Source organism: Tachypleus tridentatus, chromosome 10, assembly GCF_004210375.1.
Source record: "Tachypleus tridentatus isolate NWPU-2018 chromosome 10, ASM421037v1, whole genome shotgun sequence".
Lineage (NCBI taxonomy): Eukaryota > Metazoa > Arthropoda > Merostomata > Xiphosura > Limulidae > Tachypleus > Tachypleus tridentatus.
Genome location: NC_134834.1, coordinates 42,426,639 through 42,438,034, shown reverse-complemented (window position 1 = coordinate 42,438,034; position 11,396 = coordinate 42,426,639). Strand labels below are relative to the sequence as shown.

Below are 11,396 nucleotides of genomic sequence, written 5' to 3'. Positions count from 1 at the left end.
AACAAACATCACATCGTCTTCCTAGCTATTTACAAGTAATCAACGTATACTGCCACCAGAGTTAACGTTTGACATGAACTATTCAAAATGGATCAGAAAATTAAAGATATTTTAATTTCACTGTTCTTCTAGCAACATATTTTCTAGTAAGGTAATACGAAGTACAAGTTCTCGAAAAAAATAAAAAAAGTTAAGCCAGCTTTGAACATGTACGAGTTTTGTATAGAGCCAATAATTTTCAGATCAGGGCCCAGTTTACTAGTGCCAAAATAAATCTGAAAGACAATTGCTTCCAACTGATTATTTTTGTTTGTTAGAGAATTTTTACGTACAGACGCCCCTGATTTTGAACTAATATACTGAAAGCAACTGGTCAACACAACCAACCGAAAACTACTCATTTGATTGAATAATGGAATTTGACAATCAATTTTATAAAACACCAACTACCCCCAAAGCGCAGGCGCGATTTTTGCTGCAACCGAAATAATAAATTTTCACTCACAATGCAGACAAGCAGACGATTAGGCCGTACCCGACCGAGGCCATTTAGTTACCAGTGGGAAATTTTATAAATAAAACAAGACTTGAGAAAAGTTAATTTGAATTATTTACTTTACACTTCAGATTCCACTGTATTCCAGACAGAAATACCATATATTTTCTTACAGAAATTTAAGGCTAGCTCGGAACATTCACAACCTACAAAGAAGCCAACGATTATTACAATAAAAGTGCTATTTTTCGTAGTACCTCAAAGAAAACGATTACAACAGGTTCAAACAATATTTTTATACATGATTTCTTAAAGCTGCATTGTCATATTTGGCAAAATATTTCCTCAACTAGTCTGCTTCAACAAACTGTTATACAAGTACACACCAAATGCCAGTATCTTCTGTTAAGAAGATTATGAAGTATTCAGTATTCCCGAACCGTAGTAATTGCTTTCAGATCAAAACACTGAGTAACTATGGTAACCATACTCTACAGTAGGAAATCAAACTATACGACATAATAGTATCATCACCTGACTTGAAATCAGGTTCTTGCTGGTTTTCACCGGTTCTTCCTTGGAATATTTATAGAAATCAAGGTTCAAAAAAACATGCGCCACGACAATATACAAGTACAATAAAAAAAATTAATTCTATAAAAACAAGTAGGAATAAATGCATACGTAACCCAGCTAATACCTTATAGTTTTTGTTTCAACAATTTTTGTAGCACTATAGATAACTAGATTACGTGTATATCGATCCCACTATTTAAATATATCAATACAGTTTACAACCCCAAAAATCCCGACCTCAACGTTCCCAAGTGTCCTATCACATCACCTTGGTGTCATCTTTCACTGGCTTTTTTTGCATCACACTAACAAGAAAAAAATCAAAAATTTTCTGCAATTAACTTATCCCCAAATCAGCTGAATAGTGATCTTCAAACCGAACAAATAGATAAGCAACTATTTCCCGCTTAACGACAATATGTCTCCTTCACAAAAAATCGCTGGTGGTGTATTAACACTAGCGACCTACAGCATAGGCATGACTATTTGGGTCAACAATCCGAAATATTGGTATCCGAATTAAGGAGCATGCGCAAAACAACACTTTCACCAACTCTGGAATTTACGACAATTTAAGCCAAGACTAATGAAAGACCCAACATCGAACAAAGACTAAGTGACAATTAGGAAAAAGGAAGTGCTCCTGATTCGCAACTTAAAACCAAAGCTGAACAACCACCTAGAAACGTCATTACCTCTTGAACTGTAATAAACTTAGTACAACAGTTAAACACGAACACTTCAATGAACAAATAAATGCCAACATCTATACTTTTGTGCGCCAGAAATACCAAACGTGTACTGTTTGAATGTCCAATTCGACTTTATTACTCATCAGTATCACTATCAACCTACCCTCAAATCTAATTATGTGAACAAAATAGTACCTCGTCCATCTTGTACACTGTTTGGCACAAGAATTATTGCGATCTCAAAGGAATGAATTCTATTAAATTATTACAGCAACAAGTTTTGTCCTTTTATTTATTCTTTCTGTACGCTGAGCAAAGCAGGGATAAATTTTAAGTAAATACTGAATTTTGGATTCACGCTATAAATGCGTATATGGCGATTTTGTCGGGTTTATAACTACAGTAAACAAGTTTTGCTCAACCAATACAGTGAAATATTCATTTTTAATATTCAGCAATTATAAATGCGGATTAAAACGGGTGACTTTTATAACCGCCATTCTGTTTCATCACGATTTTACCAGTCTACTTAGTGATACCATCTTTAAACATAGGCAATTTTCGTTTGTTTATAAGACAAAGCAATACAATGGGCTATGCACGTTCTATCCTCTGTGGGTTTCGAACCATGATTTTAGCGTTATGAGCCCTCATATTTCACTCAGAGAAAGAGAAGTTGGGTTGATAATTTATACAATTCATATATATCTAATTTTACACGTTAGCTTTAGTCCATACTTTTCTTACAAAAAATGTCTATATAGCAATTCAATGTGTATTAACTGTTTTAATTATTTTTAAAACAAAACATGATATATTTGATATATGGTGTGCATCAGACAATAAAAATTCAGAAATATGATTTTCTTAAATACTTCACTTTTTTTAAAAACAACAACAACAAACCCTCACATATAGGAATCGAGACACAGTACTCACAAAAAATTATCTTTATTTTCCCATTTCACATGCAACTCCAAGATTACAATAAATATTTCAACACTAATACAGAAATTCCTATGATGGATCAATACAAAACACAGACAATATACTTAATCGTAAAACATTTTCAAAGCGCTCATTTAAAAACTGAAATGAAACACGAAAAGAAGTTACGTTCTGAACAAAAAATGGCCTAATCAGAGAGCTACTGAAGTAGAAATCTATGTAATAGATACATTAAGATAAAAATAACAAAACACTGTACAGCAATATTTTTTTAAAGAATGCTAAATGTTTAACTATGTGTCTGGTCATCCTCCACAAAATCACGAGCTTCCTCTTGGGTCACAGCTTCTATGTGGCTCACCTTTTATAAAGTAATTGAAAAAAAAACAAAAAAAACGAATGTAAGAACATGTACCTACAGTGTGTGCTTTAAAATGAATGTTTCAAACTTTAACAAGTGAAGGCTGACAAGACGATTATTTTTTTAAAAACTGTAACAGTATTTTAAAAATCTCCATTTTATAAATTTATTTACTATAGCACATGAAAAAGTTTTAAACGGAGTCATTTTCAAGAATTTTATTTAAACATTACCCCTTTCAAGGTAGTTTTATAATAATTCTAGAAATATAGTTTTCGTTCATTAAAACAATACGTCCAGTACTTTTCAACACAGATGTAAATACTTAATTGATTCATGCAGAAGAATACTAAAGGTCAACTTCAACAAAAGAAACGAGTATTAGTTTTTTAGACAACTGTAAATTTAGATTTCAGTTTAGAAAAGATGTGTATGTATTTACAAAACGTATAAAACAGCACTAGGCAATAGTACCTTAAGCTATAAAAACAACTTGTAATTCAGCAGTTAATTGTTTAGTTAATGTAAAAAAACTTAACATTAAAGTTTACTACTCTTTAAGGAACAAAAATATACTGTGCTAGTCAGTTAATTACTCTGCACAATCATTTTAACTATCAAAAAATGTTTACATAATTTGAGAGGTTTCAATGTTTTCATTAGAGAATAGTTGTGATAAAACAATGCTCTGTTATTACTTATGTTTAAATGATCACAAGCACCATAAACTGAAATTGTTTTTTTCATCAAAGCTTTATTTATATTATTCTTCTGTAAGTTAAAGATGAGATTCCTTTGAATTTAGCATCATTATAAAATAATGTAAGTTTTACAGTATATGTCAAGCCATTATAACCAGATATGCATAATCATGTGTACCACTACAACTGATAAGCTGTGAAGAACAACTTGCAAAAATTCCTGAAAAAGGGATAACTGAAGATAAGTTCCAAACCAATAATGCTGTTTATCTGATATTCAAACTACGCTACAGTGTCTGTATAATAGAGGGATTTCTGAGCCATACAAACTGATCGATAAAGCTTATATATTACTTGTTCATTGGATAATATTTCATCCCTAATTTCTACAACAGCAAAAACTTTGAAAGTTTCACTCACACCACACCTACATTTGTATAAAATGTACATTCTTAACTAATAAAATGATTTCTTAAATTCTGATAACATTACTGTCCCTTGGAAGATATGAATTACTTCAAGTGATGTGATGTGTGTGTTATCAGTAACAACAAGTTTTAATTATTCAAAAACATAATAAACACTATAAAAACATCTAAATGAATTAAGTGGCAGTTACAAGAAGGGGTGATGTACATTCCAAATGATTACATATAATACTAATTAATTTTCACTTCTTTTCAAGCAAACTTGTTTTCAAACCCATACCTTATTTCGAAACTTAACACCATAAAACTTGTCTGCTTTCTCCAGTAGCTCAGGTCGGAAGGTTGTTGTAATAAACTGGGCATCATTTGAAAGCTCATGAATCATTCCTATAGTTATATAAAAACTGTTTATTAACTTTAAAACCATTTATTTGCAGTTAGGTATAATTACATAAAAACTAAATTTAACTTTATATTTTCTAACATACAAAATTTTATACATAACAACAAATTAAAGCAGTTCTAGATTCAGTTCTTGATAAAGTCTTAAACATATTGTGTAACTAATGAACTATTTGTTGAACAATTTAAGTATTTCCTAACTCTAAAAAGACAAACTCAGATTATAGTTCTTTATAACTATAGTCTATTTACTTTTCAATGTGGAAAGATAAGAAAGCATTTAATTATGTCAACTGAAAAATCACTCAAATCAAAACTTGACTGCAGGCAATTTAAAATATTACAAACCTGCAACAGCCTTTCGATGCTGCGAATCCAAAGCCTGATCAATCTCATCAAACAAATAAAATGGAGCTGGGTCACATTTCTGAATAGCAAAAATCAAAGCTAGAGCCACCAGGGATTTTTGACCTCCAGAAAGTTGCTGCATTTCTTTCATCTCAGCTGTTCTACCACTAAAGGACACCTAAAAGCAAAAAAATACATATGAAAAAATGAACCAGTTTTGGAAAACAAAGATGGTGATTTTTTTAATATTGTCTACTACTTAAGGTTGTATTTAAACCCCTTCTCTCAAACAGACACTTTATAAAAACTTGAGTTTTTCATAAGTTCACAATATTCAGCTCCAGAAAGAAACTACACAGCAATTCATATTAATGGTGTTTTACTCTTTTCCTATAAATGTTATTTTAAATACATTTTTCTTTATCAAAATTACTGCCATATTAAAATTCATTCTTTTTAACATTCTCTTTAAAGTGGCTTTAGAATAAATTTATCATTATTACATAACATTATATTTATAAAAATAAACAACTAATTGTTTATAATTGTTAGACAAAAACTCAGTTTCTTTATACTCATAGTAGTTTGTATTAAGAAATTTTATATTTTTTCCTAATAACTGTTTACCCACAGCTGCACTTGAAAATGTTTTATTCAACAAAGCAAACTAAAATGTGTGCCAAGTAAATAATTCATAGTTCTAAAAACCTGTATCAAGTACTACCAAACAGTGAATAAATAATTTAAAAATTAACTTACTCTGATCCCAACTCCAGTGAACTGTTCAACTGATGGCACTGCACCTTGTGAATCCTTAAAAAACAAAACAGCATAATAAATAATTCCTCATACAAAATATTATCAAATGCATATATAAAAAAAAATACATACTGCTTTCCTCGATGCATTAACATTTTCTTATCCTGCAATACTTGTTACAGTCCTATTACCTTTATGCTGTGTTGTGTAATACCAAAAATAAAGATTTCACAAAATAAGGTTAATAAAACAGTATTTTAATAGCAGTTTTTAATCATTATTTTCATCCAGCAATAATAAAACTTAATAATTACTATTAAAATCTTTAAAGTAAATCCTACTCTGATATATCAGTGAAATTTTAACAATTTATGTGACTGAACAGTAAACAGTCATATTTATAGTGATCACACTGGTTGGTTGATTGTTTAGTGTTTATTGGCATAAAGCAACTAAGTTATCTGTGCCAAACAAATGGTAAGAAATTAAAAATAAAAGTAAAATCATTAAAATAAGTAAAAAGGAATCACGTTAAAACAAAGTTCAATTTTTGAATTAAAAACTTAAATACAATTGAAAAGGTCAATAGCCCTTAACAATTTAAAAATACAACTGGGATAGACAGTGTCACCATCACCCATGGTCATAACAATGGCACAACAGAAAATAGAGGCTATGGTGCATCAGTCCCAGATAAAAGAAAACAATCACTTAAAAAATTGCGATCAACATATAGACTAACCAGGACAACTTCCTCCTTCCGTTCCTCATGGAAGCAAGATGGCCAAAGAACAACAGAGGGTTTGATCTGGAAAAGCTTGTTATCACATTCCTCATTGCAAGTCTACTGCCAACTGACATGAAGCTGAGCCCTCAATACAAAACCATAGTCCATTTATGGGACAGGCATGGCTATGATAGCAACAGAGCAGACAGACTTAGCTACAATGTCAGCAAGCCTGTTTCTGCAAATATTGAAGTGGCCTGTGCCCAAAAGAACTGGATGATAAAGAAAAATGGGCCAGTCAGTTTTGAATGTTGATGAGAACAAGCATGAAGCAATTCCTTGGCCAGTAGAACTAAGTGAATAGGTATAAACAGTACAGTTTGTGTACTTCATAGCTTCTATATGATCCAGGGCAAAGGCATACAATTAAGCAGTGAATACAGAAACTGTAGAGGGGATTCTGTAGGTAACCACCAAACCATGGCAGAACTCACAAAGTCACTTGATTTCACACCATCTGTATAAATGGGAATGGAAGAATGGTTTGAAAGATGTTCAGCAAACATAATATAAAACTTCCAACTGGGAGTATCTGTCTTATTCAGATGACTCAAAGAAAGGTTACATTTGATGATGGTAATAAGCCATGGTGGGATGGGTTGGCCAGTGAAGACAGCAATATCATTCAAGTACACACTCATTTCAGCCAGAAACATCTAGGCACGAATGTTAAAAAAAAGGAGGACAGACTGCCTATTCTAAAAAATGTTAGCCCACTGAGAAAACAAAACACAACCCCAGGTGGGATACTTTGGTGAGGATTGAAGTTTTGAAGTACACAGTAAAGACAGTGTTGTAAAGAGTTGTAGAGAAGGTTCATGAGGCTCTGTAAAAACACTGATCTGGAGAAGTGTGTAAAGTCTTCATGCAGAGCTAAAGTTCCAGATGGTGAAAGGGGTCCAACATCTTCAAGGCAAAGGTCCTGGCAGAGCTATAGACTATGGACCCATAATCAAGTTTCAATCGAATGAGGGCACAACAGATCTTTATCAAGGAACACTGATCCACTCCCCAAGAGATGGAATAAAGGACAAAAGAGGATGTTAAGTGCCTTTGTACACTTGATGCATAGTTGCTTGATATGTGGAATGAAAGTCAGCTTACAGTCAAATATAAGCACCTAGAACTTTGTTTTGGGGACCACAAGAAGCACAGCTTCTCCAAGACGGAGCTCAGGATTAGGGAATAGAGAGACAGAAGGTAAAATCATTTGCTGTGGTCCACTTTAGAAAATGATTGAGGACAGTCTGCAGCTGCTGCTAAATATACCTTACGCTTGACGACTGACACAAGATGTGGAAGTCATTAACAGAGTCCGTTTGCAATGGTAGGAGGGAGTTGTCCAGTGATGGCATAAATCATTATAATGAAAAGTGTGACACCTAAGACACTTCCCTGAGGGGCTCCAAGTTCCTGTTGGATAAAAACAGGAAAGTGTTGAACCCACATGGACATGGAGTCATTGGTCCATTAAAAAATGTTTAATAAATTGGACAAATGGCAACCCAACCCATATAAGTGAAAGTTTCACAGGATGCCATACCTCCACATACTATCATAAGCCTTCTTGAAGTAAAAAAATACAGAAATAAAATGATGTCACTCGAGAAAGTCTTCCTGATTGATGTTTCAAGTTAAATCAGTGGTCCATGGTGGAGTGCGCCTATCGGAACCCACACTAGGTGGACAAAAGGAGGTAGTTTGATTTGAAGAACTAAACAAGGTGAGCATTAACCATTCTCTTTAAGATCTTATAGATAACTTGTTAAAGCACTTGGATGGTAGATTGAAGGAATCTTGGGATCCTTCCCATGATTAGAAAAAGGGAAGACAATAGCAAGGCACCAAGCATAAGAAAAAACATTTTTCTTCTAGATACAGTTAAAACCAACCAAAAGAATATAAAGAGAGGCAGAAGAGCATCTTGTAGCAAATACCATCAGGTCTGACTGATGTACTGCAAGACCAATTAAGAGCAAGCTTGAGATCCACCAGTGTAAAGGAGTGATTACAGTCACAGAGATGATCAGTCCAAAAGGAAAGAAGTGATCATTCTGCCCAGTGATCTACCCACATCTTGATGGCTAAGAAGGTGGGGGATGAAGCAAAAGTGCTAGATGTATGAGAAAAGTTTTTTATCAAGAGTATCAGAAACTTCCTGGCCATCAAAGAGCAAGAAGTATACTGTCCAATGACCTTTCAAATCTTGTCCCACATGACTTTGGAACTGATGGCAGATGAGATGCTAGATGTTTATTTAACTCAAGATTCCTTCTGGCTTATATGCCTTACCTACCAAACACGTGCACAGGCCTGCTGAAAAGCAATGCTGTTTAAAAGTGTGGGATACTTACAAAAGATATCCAAGGCCTATTTTTGAGCCTTCTTTGCCATGTGGCAGGCAGAATTCCACCATGGACGATGGTGCCATAGAAAACGTGTTGAGAATTTAGTAACAGACTGAATGGTTGCTTGGACAATAGTCGGTTACTGCTGCCATACAGTCATCTATCGATGACAGAATCAAGTTCCAAGAGAGCAGTAAAACAGGACCAGTTGGTCTGGTCCAGCTTCCACAGAGGCAAATGGGTCAGGTAACATCGACCATAGCCTATCTCCATCAAAATGACAGGAAAATGATCACTGCTTTATGTGTTACTTTCAACCCTCCAAGACAAATGAAAGGACATTGAAGGGGAGCAGACAGAGATCAATGGCAGTAAAAGACTGACTAGATGCATGAAAATATGTACAAGAACCAGTACTGATGAGAGAAAGTTTGTGATCTGAAAGAATACACTATACAGAACAACCTCTCTCATCAATATCAGCACCACCCCAGAGAGGAATGGTTCATTAAAATCCCCCAGGATTATAAAGGGAGAAAGCAACTCTTCACTGAGAACATCAAGGTCTCTCCAGGAGACAGGCAGAGAGAACAAATAGTGATGGTATGACCGACCAAAGGAGACACAGATGGCTTTGGCCTGCAAGGGTGCATTGGAGGCTTAAAGAGAAGGAAAGTGCATGCTGATTTACTAGCAATGCCACCCCTCCATGCACTCATCCATCACACAACCTGTCATTTCTGTACAAAGAAAACTGCCAAAAGATGACTGTATTGGCAGGTTTTAGAAATGTTTCCTGTGAGGAGAGACACACAGGGTGATAAGAATCAAGTAAATCTTTTATGTCATCTATATTCGAAGAGAAACCTTGACAATTGCATTGTATTAACGTAGCCACTTTTACATATGTGAAGAACCTTTCAGTTTTCTTTATAAGAAGGATTTCTTTCAATATCCATGAATTATGCCCTGGATCAAGTGGGTAGATCTCTGTCAGTAGAAGTAGACGTGAGCACTCATTGGAAATTACTGCTAGGTATAGAGATTGGAGTAGATGTTAACTTGTCTACTTTCGTAACCATGGAGAGTAAAATAATCTTTACATAGTTGAAGAAGGACTCTAATGGAGACATGGTTAGATCTGTCTGCACTCCTACTGTAGCAGTAGAATGGAGTTACATATGCCCAAGAAGCAGTGGTGGAAAGTAGCTTTCGAGCCTCAGGGTAAGAAATGTTGTGAAGCGTTTTCAAACAAGGTACCTCTATCCCCCGACAACCAAGGGCAAAAACAAAAGTAAAAATGGTGAGAACTACTATAATTGACACAATAAGGGCCCATTTCACACCTGTAGCAGAGATGCCAACTATTTCAAATGACTGAGTGTAATGATTGTAGACAGAGTCCTTTATCATTTGCGGCTACTAGGCCTGACCAATGTATGTAAGCTATTTATTATTATATTATTATTATTATAACTAGTATTATTTATTACTGCTATAGATTGCTCATTTATGACTGTGTTTTGTGTATTTAATAAATAAATTTAAAAAATGCTTTTGAAATTATGTCTTTTATTTAGTTAAGAGTAACAAACATACTGGTAAAACAACTTTGAACATGCACAAACAGTAAGCAGAAAAAGCTTTTGTGTAAGGACTAGTTTATATCATGTTTATGACACTTATTGTAATAGTTTTGCAGCTGTTGCAGCCTTTGCTTTCATGAGAATGTCTCTAGATGGTTGGGAGTTATAACAACATTGTCCATTTGACTACATACACATCTTGTGTGTTATAATACTGCTCAAAACTGAGGTGCTCAAGTTTGGTCTGAACTTGCTTTTGTTTTTAGTCACTAAACTAAATATCCTTTCACTTTCAGCATTAGAATGGAAGATTGTAAGAATTCCAAGCATGACCCTACACAGAATGTCATACTTCTGGTTGCCATTTCCATCCTTAACTGTAGACAGCTGAACCCAAAACTTGCCAACATTCAACTGAAGGACAGTTTCTGAGAAAGTATCAATTTGATAGTTCAAATATTGCCCTTCCAACTTGTCAATAGTGTCGTGCTCATGTGTATTGACAAGGACTGTATACCTGTACGTGAAGAAGCATAGAGAAGAGAAATCTTTGCTGACTTTCAGTTTTGGATCAGCAACCTCTGTGTGAATCAGAAGTTCACATTTAGAGGGAAATGTTTCATCATGTAATTTGTAGCTGCAATATAGTATTTCTTGACACTGGTGTAGAAGCTGATCAGGTCCAGGTCCTTTACATATTTAACAATGTATTCCTTGGCAGCATTTCCAACAGAAACTGCCTCATCAGATTTGTGTAATGATTCATTGTTGTAGTCAAGTTCAGTGATGTTGCCTTCAAGATATTCTGGCTTGATGTATCTGACAAATATATTTTTAACTTGTGTACTCAGAGTTCTACGTATAATGTGTATGCAAGGTTCTTCTCTTTGCAATATCAAAATGGCTTGCTCAAATAGAGGAATTGCAGATTGAAGAAAAAACAAAATAACAAGTTCATTTTGTT

At 34.2% G+C, this 11,396-nt stretch overlaps 1 protein-coding gene across 1 annotated transcript in view; it reads right to left on the bottom strand.

The window, feature by feature from the left end:
* Window positions 1-2,699: 2,699 nt before the first annotated feature.
* The window catches only part of SMC3 (structural maintenance of chromosomes 3), a 126,237-nt gene continuing 117,540 nt past the window's right edge, over window positions 2,700-11,396 (bottom strand). The window contains exons 28-31 of the mRNA XM_076461031.1: window positions 5,712-5,765; window positions 4,953-5,130; window positions 4,483-4,589; window positions 2,700-3,073 (exon numbers count right to left, since the gene is read on the bottom strand). Coding sequence (XP_076317146.1) covers window positions 3,002-3,073; window positions 4,483-4,589; window positions 4,953-5,130; window positions 5,712-5,765 — 411 coding nt within the window. The 3' untranslated portion in view covers window positions 2,700-3,001. The remainder of the gene's footprint in view (window positions 3,074-4,482; window positions 4,590-4,952; window positions 5,131-5,711; window positions 5,766-11,396) is intronic.